Source organism: Nyctereutes procyonoides, unplaced genomic scaffold, assembly GCF_905146905.1.
Source record: "Nyctereutes procyonoides isolate TBG_1078 unplaced genomic scaffold, NYPRO_anot_genome, whole genome shotgun sequence".
In the NCBI taxonomy this organism is placed as follows: domain Eukaryota; kingdom Metazoa; phylum Chordata; class Mammalia; order Carnivora; family Canidae; genus Nyctereutes; species Nyctereutes procyonoides.
In genome coordinates this window covers 63,319,403-63,338,293 of record NW_026575043.1, presented here as the reverse complement: position 1 = coordinate 63,338,293, position 18,891 = coordinate 63,319,403, and the positions used below count along the sequence as shown (strand labels likewise).

Below are 18,891 nucleotides of genomic sequence, written 5' to 3'. Positions count from 1 at the left end.
TTGTTGTGAGAACTGCAAATAATTTTCCCAATCTATTATTTGTGCATCAGCTTTGCTTTTGGTTTCTTTTTGCAAACCAAAACTTAAATTTTCATTTTATTGCAGTCAGATATGTCTGCCTTGCCTTCCCGCCAAGCTTTCTGCCTGGCTAAAGTGATACCTTCAAGCCACAGGTATCATCTCTTCAATACTACACTAAGACCGCTGATTTGTTTCTATACCTGCATGCTTAACCTAGGGCCAGCATTCTGGCCATGACGAGGGCACAGCACTCTGACCTCAGCTCTTCCTCATGGTCTGCTGTGTTGGCACCACACGCTAAATTACCTGCACTCCAATGAAGCTGGAAGCCCACCCAACTGGTCACTGCTCTCCCTCTGATGGCAGATCCTCACATGCCTTCCCCCGAGCCTCTCTGCTGCAACCCTTGTCAGTATTTCTGTACGCCATTATCAGCTACCCTTCACTCCAAATACACTTTTAAAAACCACTTTATCCAGGAGCGCCTGGATGGCTATCAGTTGAGTATCTGCCTTCAGCTCAGGTCATGATTCCAGGGTCCTGGGAGCAAGCCTCACGTCAGAGCCCCACATCGGGTCCCTGTTCAGCAGAGAGCCTGCTTCTCTCTCTTCCTCCACTCATGCTTGTGTGCACGCTCACTCTCTCAAATAAATAAAATCTTAAAAAAAAAAAAAAAGTAAAAACCGCTTTTTCCAATCACAAGTGTACACAGGTACACCTACACAAATACCCACAATCACGGCTTTCGTTAAAACCATTCTACTTATATTAACACATCGCTTTGGGGGAAAGCACATTTCTATGTACCAGGTCTTCCCGTCCCCAGAACACAGCACAGCCTCCTACTCAGGTCTCACTACATTTTGCACAATTTTATCCTCGTTTCCTACGCATCCTGTACCTTTACTGCCAAGACTGTTCCTGAGTGTGTGTGGATCGTAGTTGCTGAGAATAAAATAGTTTTCCCATTTCTGGCTCGCAACTGCTGAGAGGATCACTCAGGAAAACGTTGCTCATACAACTTACATGGCACACTAGACTTACAGCTACTGGTAACAAGACACACTCTCCACATACCACTGAAAGAAAAAGGGATTAACAAATAAGACTTTCAGCATGAGCCGTCTAAAAAATTAGAAAGATGCCTGGAAAGATATACAGCAAAATGTTACCAATTGCTATCTCTGAGGGATACTTCTCCATAAACGTATTACCTGCTCCGTGAACCTCAGAGAGGCAGTAATACAGCTACTTAAAGTCGGCCTTTGGAGGACTCCGCCTCAGTGGAAGGAGTGAATGGTCACACACACAGGCTGGGCCTCGCTCTCCCAGCTGCCAGCACTGCACACACACCAGCACACAGGTGGTCGGGTACCAAACAGGGACCATCAAGTGCTAGCACACACCAGAAACCCACGGTTATTACACTACTATAGTAAATACTTCTGGAAGCTCAGAAATACACAGGAGAGCCACCTCCACTTTCTCAGCTACATACAGGGCCAGCCAGTTTGTATCTGAAGGCAGTGCACACAGATCTGAGTTCTTTCAGTCATCATCTTACTAACAGACAACTTCTATCTGATAGTAACTGAGACACTCTGAAACATAAACTGCCCTTTTGAAGGGGCAGGTCCTCTAAAAGAGGCACAAAAGATATGCGTCAGATGCACAGCAAGTTATGTCTAAGCAACATAACTTGATCACAATTTCAAGCAAACTAATCATAAACCAAGCAAATGTTGGGCCAGAAGCAAGAACAGAAGTCTGCCTCAGAAAAAACAAACGACACAGCAGGAACTTCTGGAACAAATTGCAGCGTATATTTGAGTTCCATGTGGTGCCTCCGTGGACTCACTGTCACACCCACCACTCTCACCTGTATATGTGGACATCCTTGCGCCTCCCAATCCGTTCGCACCACTCCTGGGCCTTGGCATCCATCACGGGGTTCAGGTCATTGTCATAGAACACCACGGCATCAGCCTCCACCAGGCTCACGCCTGTGGCACGGCTATGCGTTGACAGAATGGCGCAGAAAATCCTCCTGTCTCTGTTGAAACTCCTCATCAGTTCCTGAGATGAAGGAAATCCCTTGGGTTAGCTCCTCTGGTAAACCCTGGGACAGCTCCCAGTTACGAACAAACGTCCAGCTGTCCTGGCTTTTATGCACGCATCCGTACCATCACTCGCTTACTGATCACAGACATCCCCACACGCTCTGCACATTGTAGGCCACAGAGACAAAAGGAAAATGTCAGACTCCACCTGACATGGACTGTCAGCTCAACTCGTAGGCCCCACGAGAACACAGAGTCTTCCTGGGGAGGGACGTGTGCTCGGTCCTGTACCCTCAGGCAATGCCGGGGCACTTCACAGCAAAAGGCCCGGGAGTAAGGCTGAGGGAGCAGGGAAACAGGCTGGAGAGAGGCTCTCAGCCTCCTGTGAACACTGCCCTCTGCAATAACTTCAGCACCAAACGAGACTGTGACATTGCCCCTTTTCTTCCCAGAGAGTCCACACACAACCTATTACCTATTACATCACTACCCAGAAAATTTTGTTAGCCCTGTGCTGCATCTCTTTCCAGGCCCTTCTCCGTGCGTATGTACTCGGGTGAAAAGTCACACGTGTGTGGGATCACACCAAGAGGCTGACACGGTCTACACTCTGGCAGCCTGCTTCCGGCATGGGAGCGTTCTGCTGTGTTCCTGATCCTGTCCCAGATGCTCTGATGACCACCTCGTAGTTCAGCCCACAGACACTTGGGACAGTGCCACCAAGCAGCATGGTACACGCATAACCTATGGACATATTCTGCTGCTGGATGCATGTGCTGTTCCAGGGAGGAGCAGAGGTGCTGCAGACACGCTGAGCCCTCCATGCACAGTCACTCAAGCCTGTGCACATCCATGACCCACACTTATCAACCCATCTCCTAGAAAGCTGTGCAGCTTCACGCCTGCTAGCAATGTGTGAGAACACCTGTCTTGCTGCGCTGACCAAAGCAATACACCTTTAGCCAATCTGACAAGTGACAAAGGGGCATGCTGTGTGAACTTATGCTTCTTGCAAGGCGCCTCATGTGGACTGTGCTCACTCTCCCCCCTATTCCCCCACCCGCCCTGGCTGCATCTGAAGCACACCGACCTGCTCCTCATGGCCGCAGGCCACCAAGCTCAATGTGGAGACAGCAGCCAGCTGCGCACGCCCCAGTAACAGGACACACAAACCGAAGACCTGTTAGAGCCCGGGGACGTGGAGTAGCTCCTCCCCTTGTCTGGAAGGACCGCCACAGCCCTGCACTTACACAGTTCTGAGAAACCAGGGCAGAAAGCGGTGACTCACATGAACAACACTGAACCATCAACTGTAACAAAGGAAACCTCTTCCTTACCTGCCGTTGCTCACTGTTGGCATTTTCATCGATCCTGATGTATGTGAGATAATGGAAGTTCAAGAACATTTCTAAAATATCCAGCATGAGAACCATCTGTGACAAGATCAGCACTCGACGTCCTTCAGATTTCAACTTCTGAAGTAAGATGGCTAAAGCTTCGAGCTTTCCTATGGAATGAACAACATCAAGTCTCTTGTAACCTGAGCAAGGAGAGGCAATCTCAAGGCCAGTGCAGATGGGGGCCCCTGTCGTACCTGAGTCAAACTGGACCAATCTGAGCTCAGGAAATCGTAGGGAGCGTAGGGCCGTCATCCGCTGCAACTGCTGTGCGTAGGGAGCTATGTGCTCTTTCAGGCAGTGCCTCAAGATCCTCATCCTGTGGCTATAGAGGGACGGCGGCCTCGCCACCCACAAGGAAGGGGGTGCGGCCACCACCGGAGGGATCACACATACCACCCTGAGAAGAAAGCACCTATGTCACACACACTGCCCACGGCATCTCCATCAGCAGCACTTCTATCCCAGGAAGCAAAGGCTTAAGAAGGAAGTAGGCAGAACCTTCCAAAGGCAGGGTTGCCAGAGGAGCCAGGATGCCTCATTACAATTACCAAATGGGTGATGTGGCTGCTGGCCCACACCATCGGTCACAGCCACTATGGGAGTGGGTCTCACCAATGCTGGCTACTGAGGGCCACCCAGATGGAAACAACCAACACAGCCCCCCCCCCCCCCCCCCCCGTCCAGAGTGCAGGAAAGGGCACAGATGCCCATTCCCTATGAAGTGCGTATGTTCTGATGGGAATCTGAGGATGCAGGTGCTTTGTCACCATGATGGTCTGGGGGGAGAATGTGTGAACCCCAGAACTGGTATAGCCAACCATGCCACCAGGAGGGAAGCCAGACTTAGCAGGAAGAGGTCCTGCTGAGAGGAACACAATGACCACTCAGATAGGCCATTATAGCCATGTGACACCACCTCCAGACCTCTGGACGCCACCCACACCAGAAGAACCTCACTCCAGAGGTCAGCTCAACCTGGGTTTCCCTGACTTGCTACCAACTGCATGTAAACTCTGGTGGACAAAACTAAAGCACTGAATAAATGGAGAACAACTCCACATTCACTGATCCGAAGAGTCCACATGGCCAATGTGTCTGTTCCCAATCTAACTAAAGATTTGGCGCAATCCCAATCCCAATCTTAGCCAGTTATTCTGTAGATTAGCAACATACCAAACCTAAGGCTGATGTGGAAAAGCCACAGACCAGAAATGCTCACAGAGCACTGAACGAGAACACAGCTGGAGGAAGAACACTGCCCAACACTGTCCTGCTGCACAGCCACAGTGATCAAGACAAGGCAGGGCAAAATAAACCCCATTCTCGCAAAAAAACCCAAAATAACAGCCAACATAAATTTGATCAAGCCTTTGAATCCAGCAATTTATAGACAATACAGTGAACAAAGTAACGTGTCAGATTATATCTTGAAGAATCAATCAGCAAATCCCAACTGTGAGAAATTCTACAGGGCAAACCACCAGGTTTCCTCAACAAATAAACTGCAAGGGAAAAAAAGGTGACCTAGAAGCACAACCTACAGATTAGGATATACGTGACAGACGTATCCGTCAACTGCTACATATCTACATTACTGTGATTTTGATTGGAACCATAATAATATTTATGACACACGGACGCCTGGGTGGCTCAGTGGTTGAGAACGTTTGCCTTTGGCTCAGAGTGTGATCCCTGGTCCTGTGACTGAGTTCCGCTTCGGGCTCCCTGTGAGGAGCCTGCTTCGCCCTCTATGTCTCTGCCTTTCTCTCTGTGTCTCTCATGCATAAATAAAATCTTTACAAAATATATTTATGAGTCAATCAAAAATGTGCATGTGGAACAGACACTTGATGTTAAAAAGTGTTCTTTTTTTAGATGTGATAATAGTGCAGTGACTGTGTTTCTTTCTGAGCACCATGAAATCTTATATAGGAACCATGTTTGTCTGGAACTCATTGCAAAACAGTCTGTGCTTCGGGGTAGTAAACAGATGAAACAAGACTGGCTAAGAGCCAGTAAGTGCTGAAGACGGGCTCTGGGTACACTGGGATTCACTGCATTATTCTGCTTGCATATGTTTGAACATTTTCCACAATACAGGATTCTTTAAATGGGAGAAAATTAATCTAGATGAAGATCTAGTCCCCTCACAAACATCCATTCAAAATGAACCTTAGATCTAAAGTGAAATACAGACAAGGAAACTCCTAGAAAACACAGGGAAAAGCCCGGGTGACCAGGGGGTGGCGATAATTTTCCAGGTCTAATCCCAAATGCACGGCTCATGAGAGGACGGACAGCTGCACTTCACTCAACCTAAACACTACCGTCCCATGAAAACCAATGTCATGAAGAGACAAGCCACAGACAAGACACCTCTCATAAAGGACTGTCATCCAAAACATACAAAGAACTCTTAAAATGCAACGAGAAAACAAACAACCCATTTAAAAAATGGGTCAAAGACCTTAATAGACACATCTCCACAGAAAAGACACACGCGGCAAAAAACCGAAAGAGGCTCAGCATCCTATGTCCTCAGGGAAATGCAGATGTTAACAGCCATGAGACACCACTGCATACCTCTCAGAATGGCCAGAACTCACAACCAGACCACAGCGGCATGACGAGGACAAGAGGCAGCAGACGCTTGCTGTCACTGCTGCTGGGAATGCAGAATGGGGCAGCCACTTGGCTAGTCTGCTTGACATTTTCTGACAAAGCGAAACATGCTCCCACCAGGAGATTTGACGATCATGCTTCTCGGGATTTACTCAAATGAACTGAAATTTACGTTCACACCACAAGCTGCACGTGGATGTTTACAGCAGCTTCATCTGTGACAGCCAAAACTTGGCAAGCAACCAAGATGTTCTTCAGTAGGTGATGGATACACTGGCCCATCCAGACAGGGAAATATTATTGGGAGCTGTCAAGTCATGAAAAGCAGCACAGGACCTTCGCAGCATCTCACTAAGAGGAAGGAGCCCGTCTGGAGACTGTATCCTATACAGTTCCAAGGATGGGATATTCTGAAAAAGACACAGCTACAGAGACATTAAAGAGGTGGGTGGCTGTCAGGGTTTCATGGGGAGAGGCCAACAGGCAGAGCAATAGGGGATTTAGGGCAGCGAGAAGACTCTGTCTGCTAACACAGTGCACATGAGCCAGGCCACAGGAACACTGCTGGGTCCCCACTATAAACAAGGACTGACCACGAGATGTACTTGGCTGGGTGTACAGAGTAGATAGAGGAGACCCGTTCTCAGGCTGGACCTAACCTGCACTCAAAGGGAATGGAGTGCAACAATAGTCCATGCACTAGGTAGGGCAAAGATGAAGCAAAGACACACACTTGGCAGGTGGGGGGCTGGGCTGGCCCTGGGCCCAATGGCAACTAGGTTTTTGTCTTCTCTTCTAAAGCTACACAGTGGTTTATTCCATGTAGCCAGAATTAACATGGCTGTTGTGGCCCTGCACCCAGGCCAGCCAACGTTCACCCAAGCACTGCCCCGGGGACAGTACCCAACAGAAAAGAAATCAACCCAAGGACACACAGCCTTCTTGGAGGTTGGAGAGACCAGCTGGTGGTGCCAAAGCTGAAGACCCTGGAAATGATTAAAAACAGACTTCCAAGGAACAAGGAGAAACGGAACAGGAACAAACCTCTGTGATAGGACAAGTGCTGCCGGAGGCCTGTGGGAAGGGCAGGAAGGAACACGAGGTGCATGCACACACAAGGGCACCCTACCTGTCGATGATATCCTGCAGGCAGGCTTGCCGCTGGGTCAGCGTCAAAATCAGGTCCTTCTGACCATTTGAGGGTGACGTGTAACTGCTCGCTGGCCCGGTCCCCTTCTGCTGACTGCTATCAGAGGCCCCAGGCCAAGGTGTCTGTTCTCTGCCAACCACAGAACAAATCCGCAACAAATCTCTGCCGTACATAGGGGCTCGAGAGCAGCGCCGTTCGTTGACAAAGTAGATTTGGTCCAGTCGCTCTCTCAGGAGTCTAGTCTTCTCCTCCTTCATGGAAAACAGTGTTGAAAATGGTCACTGAGGAACAGCAGGCCCAGGGCCTGGTCTCACCAAGCCCCATGGCATCCATCACACACAGCAATCCTGAGACATTCACGTCCCAGCAGACAAGTCACAGAAAGAAGGTGGACAAAATGGGTATGTGTCTCTGACTGAAAAGTATTTCTCCAGACCTGGTGAGATTTCTAACACCCGGAAAACGGATACAAGGAAGTAAAAAACATGAAAAGGGATTCCAAAAATCACAAAGCCCGGTTTTGTTTGTTATGAAAAGAGTTTTTAAAGTCAAGTTCTGGAATTCAGAGAGATGATGTGCTTTCAAAGGCACGTACATTGACAACACCATTAAATATCACAACTGTCCCGCACAACAAGTAGCTTCTGAGAAACAACTTCTGAAGGTCAAGGAGTGGTCCAGGGCACATGCCCCCATGTGCCGTTGTGGGGGACATGGACGGCGCCATACCTGGGTTGGCCCTCCAACAGGAGAGGCTGGTTTGGAGGCCATTCCAGGTTCTCCTGCAGCCAGGGGATTGACTGCCACTCGCCCAGGCACACCAACTACAAAGCAAGAGGGAAGAGCTGGAAAGTGAAGCTGACTGTGACTCTGCAGAGCCTGTCCTCTGGCAGCTCGCTCTCGGAACACCTCAACTCAAGTAATCACTCAGGACCGCCCTCGAAGCACTCTATGCTCTGGCTGTCGTCTTGGCCGAATGCCATGGGTCTGTCTCTCTCTCCTCTGAGGAATGCCCCACGTGCTCAGAGGAAGCACACACACCTGAGGCCTGTGGTCACCCTCACTACCATCACCCAGCACAGCAGCCACAGAGCCCCTGCCTGGGGCTTCATCCGTTCCCCTGCCCCCAGCAGGGACTTAGCACTACCCTTGCCCTCCAGAGGACAGAGTGGTCACTGCACCCCAGCGGCCCACCCCCATCAGCTAGGCCACACCTTACATCCTGACTGAGGACTGAAAGGGGCCTCGGGTAAGATGTCCTGGGGAGACAGGTGCCAGTAGTGGGCTTTGGGGGTGGGGGTGGAAGGAGGCCTGGAAAACAGAACCAGCCATGGCTGGGACACAGACTTCTCCAGACCCCACAGCAGGGCCCGCCCAGTCTTGCCACAGACAACACAGGGCCCAGGCTGAGCAGGGAAAAGGGTTTTTTGGGTCAGGGGGCTCCCTGCCGCTTCTAACCATGAACTCCAATCGACTGCCCACTCAGCCTTCTCAGCAGACCACAGGATTCTGGGCATGTCCGGGGAGGTAGGACCCTGGTGGGAAGCAGGCCACAGGCAGGCCAGAAAAGGGCCCAAATCCCACTCTATTACCTGTCCGAGGGGAAATTCTAGCATGCTCGCTAAATGCAAGTCAAATTTCTCATGATTTCAAGCTTCTTGTTAGAACAAAAAGAAAACAAAAATCCAAGTGAGTGAAGACCAGTCATATTTAAGCAGTATCTCCGAGAGGAAAGAGAAAGAGAACAAACCAGCTGACAGCGGCCTGCCTGTGGAAACTGGAGACTGTCACAGCAGGTACCACAGGCACAAATCATAAACATCTTCCCATTACCTTAGAAGCAAAGTCACACAGAAAAAAGCATCAAAAGTCAAGTGTTCCCGCTCAAAGCACTCTACCTGGTGCAGTCACTGGCACTGAGCTGCCGGCCGGGGGTTTGCTTCCCAGGGCATTGAGGGCGCCTGCCTGAGACATGGTCTGCATCACCACAGGGCCTGGCGGTCGCAGGTAGGACTGCCCAGGGGCAGATACGATCTGAAGAACGCTGCCTGCAATCACACAAGCACCAAGAGGTGTCACTCATGGGCTGCGTGCACCTCCTCCTACCCGCTACACTCACTTCCAAACGTACATGAGCAAATGAAGCAATAAACTGAAAGTCTGAAATCACACTTACTCCAACGTGGCAGCATGGAGTTCAGTTACTTGGAAAAAAATGCACGTTTCATTTCTAATAAATGAAAAGCATAAGGAACAGAGTTGTTTTTGCTTGAAGTCAAGAAAACACTCATCTATTCTTTGCCATTCCGGACTTCAGGCATTGTGGTGGGTGCCCAGGACTGGTCTATCATGACTGCCTACGGCACCAAGTCACTCCCAGGGAAAGAATCCCAGCTTCGGAATCACATGTTGGTGCTGGCTGACCCATAAAGCTCAATGAAAAAAATAATCTAAAAACTGTTTCTAGCCCGAAAGTTGCAGCTCTCCTCACACCGTTTAAGGAGCTTGCCCCATTCAGTCTTGTGTGTAGAGTCTTTCTGATGTCTTTTACTCTGGAGGAATGTTCCCATGCTGGGCTCTGCACAAACTAGGGCCTACTGGAGATATAAACAGATGGCTTTGCCCCTTTGGCCAGAAAGCTGAAGGAATAGGGAATCACGCCAAATTAAAAGCTGTCTTTGTTGAAGACTTCCTGGGGCCTTGCTTTGTGAGCCTGTGTGTGACCTTCCAGCACCTGTGCAGTGTCCCAACCCTGGCTAAGTGCTGCACACACCTCATCCCAGGGAGGCTTCTGCGGGCACCACCTGTGGCCCAGGCCCACAGCCAAGGGGAACTCAAACTCAGAGCCGCTGCCACTCGGTCACTTAGGGCTAATCCTAGCATGCACCTTGGACTACTTGTCCTCTGCACAAAGTCGTTGCTAAAAGAACGTGTCATGCTCAAAGGCCTAGGAAGCTCTGGTCTAGGAGTCAAAGCTGTAAAATCCATGTATGAAAGAACTCCTGTGTAATCTGCTAGTCCTTTGGTGTTTTTTTTTGTGTTTTTTTGTTTTTTTTTTTTTTTAAAGATTTATTTATTTATTCATTCAGAGAGAACGCGAAGAGAGAGGCAGAGACACAGGCAGAGGGAGAAGCAGGCTCCCTGCAGGAAGCCCGATATGGGACTCTATCCTGGGTCTCCAGGATCACACCCCAGGCTGCAGGCGGCGCTAAACCGCTGCGCCACCGGGGCTGCCCCCTTTGGTGTTTTTAAGACAATTTATTTCACAGTAGAAATTAAAAAATATCAAATATTTCTATTTTTATTTTAAAAATAGGGAACATTTGGGGTGTCTACCTGGCTCAGTCAGTGGAGCATGTGACTCCTGACCTTGGGAGTCAAAAGTTCAAGCCCCACGCAGGGTGTAGAACTTACTTAAAAGAGTGTTATGAAAGTAAAAAAATATGGTAATAAGGAACATTTCCAAAGAGCACATTTTATCAAAACCAGCATCAGCTATGTAGCATGCCTCAACCACAGGCAAGCAGGTGCTTTATGTGTTACCTGGCCAGCCCTCTGAACACCCAATGGAAGACTCATGAAGACTGTCCACAGATGAAGCATCTGAGCTGATGGGACCTGCCAGATATGCCCAAGCCCCAACGGCAGCAGGGAAGCCAGGACCATAGCAGGGCCCTGGGCGGCTGCCCCTTACCTTGCAGTTGCAAGGGCTGGCCAGCAGTGAGCTGCCGGAGCTGGCTGTGGGACAAGGTGAACTTGTTCCCCTGGAACTGCAGCGTCACTGGGGTTTCTGGCTGGGCGACTCGGCTCTGTGGCCCTGCCAGGGAAGCTAGCTGGGCTATTTTGACCACCTCCCCACCTGTGGAAATGCAGAGGAAAGGGGGATTAAAACTTTTGGGAGAAGTTTGCAACTGTTTTAATGACGACCGTCTGTCGCCCAGAATGACCACCTGTGGTAACCTGAAGTGTCACAAAAACGTTTCTTAGGTATTGCTTTCTAATGCTTCCAGGAAATAATTACTTAAATAGGAAAAAGAAAATTAAATTAATGTTGGATTTTTAATGGTTAATTTACTTAATTATAACTGGTAAAGATTCTAGATATCAGATATTAATATCATTAACCAAACTACCAATGAATACTTTATTTTCTCTCCGACTAATGAAAAAGCAGCAAACATCAAATATAGCAGAAATCAATTTGTGATACACTTTGGAACTCTAGTATCAACCTCTTAAGAAAGCTTTCAAAATGTGAAAAAGTACATGTCCAATTCAGTGCATAGAGGTACGTGAGATTATACCCCTTTAAGTGTAAGAGAACAGGTAACTAGTATAAATACATCACATGAGCATAGCTTTTGGATGTAAAACTTCATACTAGCTTCAACTAGACTACAGGACTTGATCAAGAACACTGACTGAAGAAATGCCAGACGTGACGTTGCTTAACACATCGTTTGTGAAAATATAACTGAGATGGAGTCCTGTGCACCCGACTCAGAGAGGTACTACCTGCAGGCTGTAAGGGAACACCAGGACATAGGGTTCTGTCCCTCACTGGTGGATAATGGAGCCTATGGATGTGAGGGCGATCTGGCTGCGACATCTGTCACCCCACTGATCGCCAGGGTTGATAATGGAGCCTAAATGTCCCCTCCCCCAAGGAAATCCATGCCAGAATGATTAGTGACACCATACAGAGAACAGGTAGCAGAAGACCAAGAAAATATCCAGAGGTCCTGCCCACAGAAGCTGTGAACAGGAGGGAACGACAAGAGGAGGCGCAGAGAAGTGTGTGTGGACGGACAGCCCTGCCCCTGCTCCATGAACACAGAGTGAAGGGCAGTGGGGGTCACTGCCCAGGCTCAGCTCCCATGGCACGGCCCCCACAATACCTGTCCCTGGCAAACAGATAGGTCATCCGTGCAGGGCTTCCCTGCCCCCAGCAGCTAACTGGGACTATTATTCCACTCACTGGCAATGGAAGTGAGGCTTCATCATGAGAGACTAGCCTGAACTTGGGGTCTCCTCATGACACACCCTCCCCAGCTTCCCAGAAAGACCTCCACACACCGGTCATGCCCATAAACAAAGAGCTCAAAGGGGCATTTGAGAAACAGTGGTGCCTATGCCCATCTCTTCCTACAGCTGAATCAACAGGGACACATGTAAGATAGGCAAATATGCTAATGACAGATCACAGTAAAAAGTTCCAAGAAAACTTAATACTGTGATGTTTTCATCACCAAATTACTACGAGATGTCTCAGCTGAGCAGAATTCATACCAGGCTTAAGTGTGATAATAGGTAAGAGAGTAAAAACATGTTTTGTTTTGTTTTGTTTTGTTTTTAACAACCAGCACCAGTTCCCTCGCTGGTGAGGATGTTATGCACTCTCGCCTGAGTGCTACTTGCTCCCAGGGCTGAGCCCAGTGGCCGATGGAGCAAGTCTCTGGCACGCTTAGGAAAAACGAGGCCATCAGCATGTCAGCAGAGCATGCGCGGGAGGAAAGTGGAGCTGATGCCCAAGGGATCAGGAGAAAGGGCAGAGGGCGACAGGGCCTGGGTGTTGGCCCTGCAGAGTGCATCCCTCTGCACACTTAGAGCCAGAAACGACAGCGTGGCAAAAGGCAGCACCCGGGTATGAGGTTAGGGAGACAAAGGGGAGTGGACAGCAAGGCTCTTCACACACGCTGATCGGAACACAACTTCCCGTGGCAAAGACGTGGCAGAACCAGGAGGGGCGAGGCCACTTACTGGGCAGGCGCGCCTGAGCCTGCGAGGTGAGCACCAGCCCCTGAGGCAGCGCGCTCTGCCCGGCCGGGTGCGAGGGGGCCTGGGGCGGGGGCGGGGGCGGGGCCCGCGGTTTCGCAGGATGGGCTGGGCTAGGTGCTGTGCTGGAGGTCGCGGCCGGCGGCTGTCTCGGAGCGGGAGCACTGGTGGAGGCCTGGGAGGTCTGAAACGGGGCTGCCGCCACTGCAATCGATAAGGTTTGTTTGTGCAAAGCTGTTAGAGGTTCTTCACGAAATGCAGTATTTTAAACCCGAATTTCAAAGAAACAAAACAAACATTTCATTAAAGTCTCTCAAATGAGAAGCCCTCTTTACAAAAAGGGTGGGAGGTGTGCTCTGCAGGGTGTGAGAGAGAGAACTTTCTATCTGCTGTGTGGTGTTCTTGGAGTTCGTCAGCAGGCCACACAGTTGCTGCTGCAGGACACAGAGCGCAGGCCCATCCCAGGAGCCGCGCCCCACCCACATGCCGTGGGCGGCGCTGCACGTGCACGCGGGCCGGAAGCAGAGGACCCAGTGATAAAGGCTAGAACACTGTCCTGTTACCTTCTGCCAGTCAGCACTACCCTTCTTCACAGTGACAGTCAGGCTACGCGTGAGTGGTGGTCCCAAATGCGAAAGCAGCCTTCCTGAGGTTTTGTACACAACTCTGAAACGCACTTCCCTGCATAAAAGAGCCTTCGCCGACGCACAGCTTCATTAGCACGCCAAGAGCAACTCAATCAAGACTGTGATGTCTTGTTTGGGAAAAACTCCAATTTTAAGAAACTAAAAGGCCAGAAACTCCTGGGCGCGCTACATGAGGTGTGTTCAGCAGAGCCAGAGCAGGTGGCCCGCTCCTGCTCAAAGCAACGGTTGCCCGCCCAGAGGGGCAGGGGCAGCATAAGGAGCTCCATCTGTAAAGACCCTCGGTAACCCCGAGGGCACACCAGCACATGAGGCATACCTTTCGTATCTGGATTTGCAGAGAATGTGGCAATCGGCGGACGTCCTCGCATGTGGCCCTGCGGATTGGCCGTGGCTGTGGCAGAGGCTGCTGTCCGGGGCGGGTGTGTGCTGGGGAAAGCCACGGTGCGACCCTCAGGCTTCTGGCCATACTGCACGGGCTGAAACAACCTGGCAAGAAGGCATGTGCACCACTGAGACACGGGGGCCCAGGCCACCCAGAGATGGTGAGGATCCCTACTCCCAGTGTGGCTCAAAGAGGGGTGGGCGTTCCAAATGATGCACTGAGCAGCTCAGCACTGGTCTGAGGGAGGTGGCTGGCCATCCTCAGGATACAAAGTAGCAATGTCTATCCCCAAGCTGGGGGACAACAGGGTGAACATGTGCATCTGTTCTGACACTCATAGGCCATGACACTGTGTAGAATGCAAGTGGAGTGGACAGGAAGCCACCTCCAACAATCAAGTGATATGGCAGCACAGGTCACAACAGAAGTGTACAGGCGCCTTGGAGGCAACGGGTAAAACCACAGAGACCCAGTCCACAGCCACTGTTCCAGGTGTTACCACACCTCAATGTGTTACCTGAAAAATCATTATGGTGGGAATTCTATATTTTCAAATCCTTGTGCAAGCACCAGCTGGAGACAGGAGGCTGCGCCAGCCCTAGAGAACCACAGCTCCCTTGGCCCATGTGTGGACCTAATGGAGGGTTTTAGGCCCCTGTGAACATCTGGCAGAAGGTGGCTGGCTCCCAAGGTCTCAGCAAGGTCTTGTGCAGAACATGCAATGGGAATGACTGGCAATCTGCAGAACTGGTCCCATTCTCTTGTTTATAAACTCCTATTTTCTTGTTTCTTTCTCATTTTCAACCTACATGTGAAACTTTGCGTATTTCTAACTTGCTGGGTTTAACCTATTTTATTGCTTATTTCCACTTGGTCATTTAACATGCTGTGCCACTCTCAGCCATGTGGCACCTACAAAATCAACTCCGATGTCCTTCAGAAGTCTCTGTGCTGCCGTCAGAGGTGGAGCCCGCTGCCCACCTTTGGGCCCCACCACCACCCACAGTGCACCCTCTCTGTCCAAGACAGCGGCCACCAGAGCATGCACCGGGCACATCAGCCTGAATTCCTCCCCACACAGACCCTTCCCACATCCCAAAGCTGTTTAACCACCACCACCACCGCCCCACCCAGGGGTGCAGCCTGCCCACACAAGCCCACAAGCCATGCAATGAGCTACCTCCACAGACAAGAAGGATGCCAGGGCAAACTAGGGAGAGACTTGACCATTTCTCCCCCTCTGCCGCAGTCAGGTCCTCATGTGAACTCCCAGCACACATCCCAGGTTTCCCTGAGGCGCTATGGGGCTGGGCCCTTCCAAGAAGGGGAACGTCACTGACCCCTTGGCTGAGTTAGGGCCAACCAAGAGCCAGCCAGAAACTTGAGGGAGCAGGATGCAACGCTCCACACCACGCACCTGTTGGGTTTTAGTCTAAGGGCTGCTGGCCTGCCTGATGGGGGTGGCGCAGTGAACAGCTCCTCCATGAGTTTCCGTGTTACCTTCTTCTTACACAGCAATTCTGCTTCGTGGCGAGTCATTTTATTCTCTAAGCTGATGAGATCAAATATAGAGAGATCCGTTTCCTAAGGAGAAAAAGAGAAATTTTGCTCTGGGAGTCAGGAGGGAAATGACCGGGACCCAAGCACATCCTCAACAGGACGGCCAGGCCCCACACAGCCACACTCCCCAGGACATGCCCTGAAGCCATTCTGGGGCTTGTGCAGCTGCTAGACCTCAGCATGCCCCAAGTGTCTCCATCATTTAGAGTACCCTAAGTGGCAGTATGAATGGAGAAGGCAATATGTAGAGAGAATGGACTTGACAGAGATGGGTGGGGGTCCAGACGCATGGGTGCCAGGTCATGTTGACAAAGGGTACTCTAGGGGAGAGACTCATGCACGCCGGGGAAGCAGAGGCAGGCACAGGACATGTCACTCAGGCAAAATCCCTGGGGACACGCATTCCACAGGCAGGACATACTGCCCAAATCCCCAGCTGGAGCAGATTTGCCTGCATGCCTGGCACCCCCCACCTGTGCTTCTCTGATGAGAACGTGCAGCCACATTCCCACAACTCTGAGCATCAAAGAGGACAATAGCAGGTGCTGGCAAGCCCTCCTCCCACGCTCTCCTACCTACACGCATGGGGATGTGAAAACCGCCTGGCTCTCAAAAAGTTAAATGTGGAGTAAGCACATGACCCTGCAATTCCACGTGCATGAGAAACATGAAACCTACATCCACACAAAGCTGGTCTGTCAATGTCCACAGTAACGTTATTCACAAGAGCCAAAACGTGGAAGCAACCCAAATGTCCATTAACTGATGACCAGCTCGACAAAATGTGGTCCATCCACAACAGGGAATATAACTCAAGCCTTAAAAAGGAAGGAAACGGGCAGCCCAGGTGGCTCAGCAGTTTAGCATCACCTTCAACCCAGGGCATGATCCTGGAGACCCAGGATCGAGTCCCACATCAGGTTCCCTGCATGGAGCCTGTTTCTCCCTCTGCCTGTGTCTCTGCCTCTCTGTCTCTCATGAATAAATAAATAAAATCTTTAAGAAAAAAAAAAAAAAAAAGGAGCCTGGGACACATACCACAACCTGGATGAACTTCGAAAGCATTATGCTCAGGGAAGTAAGCAAAACACAAAGACCACGCTTGAGTGACTCTATCTATATGCAAAATCCAGAACAAATGGACTCGTGAGGCAGGTCAGGTGCACAGCTGCCTGGGGCAGGGAGGGAAGGGAACAGGAGAGATAGCTCATGTCTGTGGGTCCTCTCCTAGCAATGACAAAATATTCCAGAATCAGTGGTGATGAATGCAGCCATTTACAGTTGTCTCACTCGCTACTATTCTAGTGGCTAGAAAAGCTTCTGAACCGTAGCACACCTCAATGCCTGCTGAACAAACTAGAGAAAACAACACAAGGTAACATACACTGAGCTCTTGGAGACCAGGCACATGTAAGGTTTTTCCTATGGATTCAACACACACAGTAGTGGAAGTGCAGGATTATCCCTGTCCTGAGAGGTTTCAGCCCAAAGCTCCCTAGCCAGTGCGAAGTTTGGGGAGGGCGGGGGGGGGGGGAGCACAAGAACACTAGGCTATAGCACACAGCAAGGCCCAACAAACACACACAACCAGGAGCAGGACCTCACCAAAAACATGAGAGCGACCACCATAACAGTCCTGAGAGACACCTGCGTGTCCACAGGGCTCATTGCAGTGGTGACCCAAACTCCCCTTCAAACACTCCACATGCTGTGCTGTTGCCCATGTTCCAACAGCACACATAATGCTAGGAACTCCTGCCCTGCAATTTTCAAGCCAGGCCTTGTCTTCCTCAGGCCAACTGCAGATGCAGACACTGTCAGAAGGCATGGCACAAATGTCATCCATGGCTGCTCAGCATCAGGCAATTCCAAAACACAGGATGAGAGTATGGAAAGCAACCTCCTAGAGCCATGGTACCTTGAATGTGTCTGGAGCCAACTTCAGGGGGACACATACCTTCCAAGAGTCTCTGTCAAGCGCCTTGAGGATGAGGGAGGCAGAGCAGTACTGGAGTGGCCCAGCTGTGTACGACGACTCCGGGAGCCGGGGCTCCACCAACCCAGGATGGTTGCAGATCCTCTGCAGCCTCAGCAGGATGCTCAGCACATCCACAAAGTGCCCACTCTTCAGCGCTTCCTGGGTTCTGCTCTCAGAAAGAAACACCAGTACTGTCATCTGTATATGTATCGTGTATGCCACCACACAAAACTGGCACATTCCCCCTGGTTCTGGTTTATAATTAGTTCCATCAGGACATTCACATCCAAACTGCCCTTCAGGTGATTATGACTCTTAGACTCAGTTCTTATCCCCCAGAAACAGGCCAGGAGGCCAGAGAGCCAGGAGTGAGGGTCAGATGGGCACGTAGCTCTCCAAGCCTCCCCTCCCAGGAGAGGACCACATGGCAGCAGTAATGGATTTCCACCCCACAGCGATGAGGGCTGTGAAGCAGGAGTGGGCACCAGGGTGAGAACACCCGATCTGAGGGAGGAAAAGCCCCTTCGGTGGGATACTAGCCCTGCAGCCATGATAAAGGCAGACACACAGGCCACCCACATGCGTAGCCAGGAGTGGGGAGGAAACACAGTCCAAGCAGAGAATTCCAAGGTCTTCAGATGAGGGAGAAGGCACAGTGTCCCCAACAGGTCAGGGAAGGAGCCATGCAGGACAGCATGGAGGGCAGGCTGGTCCACAGACACCCGGGAGCAGCAGCAATGGAATAGAGGGACAGGAGGAGGCAGGGAGGGTGGCCAGGCTTCCAAATGAGCAGCAAGACAATGGGCTACTGTGCCTGAGAACAGGAAAACCTAGGGAGCAAGTGCTCTGGGGACGCCCTCTTGAGAGGTCTGCAGCGTCTTCAAGAGACAGCCAAGCAGCCACAGGAGAGTGTGGGCAACCGGGAGCTCAGCACGGAGCCCAGTGGCAGGCAGGCTGTGCTGGAAGCCAGCAGAACCCCACACAGGCAGTTCTCAGCCATGGCACAGAGCGTAAACAGGGTGCAGACAAGCACACAGTCTGCAAGCCCAGCTCTGAGAACAGAAAGGAAAGAGGAAGGTATTTAAAATCACACCTGTCTATACAAGGACACATTTCAGGAAAAAAGGCTGAAGCACAAGTGAGACCCAAGACCTGGTAACAACTTCCCAAACGGGAAGAGGCTCACACAGGCAGGTCTGCAGGGCCCCAGGAAGGAGGGAGGCCTGGGGTCTGCCGGGAAGAGAGTTCTTACCTTAAGACGGCAAGAACATGAGCCACGCCACCACACAGTGACCA

At 50.8% G+C, this 18,891-nt stretch overlaps 1 protein-coding gene and 1 non-coding gene across 16 annotated transcripts in view; both read right to left on the bottom strand.

Moving 5' to 3' along the window:
* The window catches only part of EP400 (E1A binding protein p400), a 103,262-nt gene that overhangs the window by 35,646 nt on the left and 48,725 nt on the right, over nucleotides 1-18,891 (bottom strand). For 14 of the 15 annotated variants that reach the window (XM_055323104.1, XM_055323114.1, XM_055323110.1 and 11 more), the window contains 11 exons: nucleotides 17,575-17,761; nucleotides 15,475-15,641; nucleotides 13,992-14,161; nucleotides 13,014-13,232; nucleotides 10,948-11,112; nucleotides 9,152-9,301; nucleotides 7,983-8,077; nucleotides 7,233-7,504; nucleotides 3,676-3,878; nucleotides 3,419-3,588; nucleotides 1,901-2,097 (listed from right to left, as the gene is read on the bottom strand). In XM_055323104.1, coding sequence (XP_055179079.1) covers nucleotides 1,901-2,097; nucleotides 3,419-3,588; nucleotides 3,676-3,878; nucleotides 7,233-7,504; nucleotides 7,983-8,077; nucleotides 9,152-9,301; nucleotides 10,948-11,112; nucleotides 13,014-13,232; nucleotides 13,992-14,161; nucleotides 15,475-15,641; nucleotides 17,575-17,761 — 1,995 coding nt within the window. The remainder of the gene's footprint in view (nucleotides 1-1,900; nucleotides 2,098-3,418; nucleotides 3,589-3,675; nucleotides 3,879-7,232; nucleotides 7,505-7,982; nucleotides 8,078-9,151; nucleotides 9,302-10,947; nucleotides 11,113-13,013; nucleotides 13,233-13,991; nucleotides 14,162-15,474; nucleotides 15,642-17,574; nucleotides 17,762-18,891) is intronic. The other variant, XM_055323118.1, reaches the window with a different exon arrangement.
* LOC129508461 (small nucleolar RNA SNORA49) lies at nucleotides 2,299-2,429 on the bottom strand. The gene has a single exon (XR_008664195.1). It is a non-coding gene; the product is annotated as a small nucleolar RNA SNORA49 (small nucleolar RNA).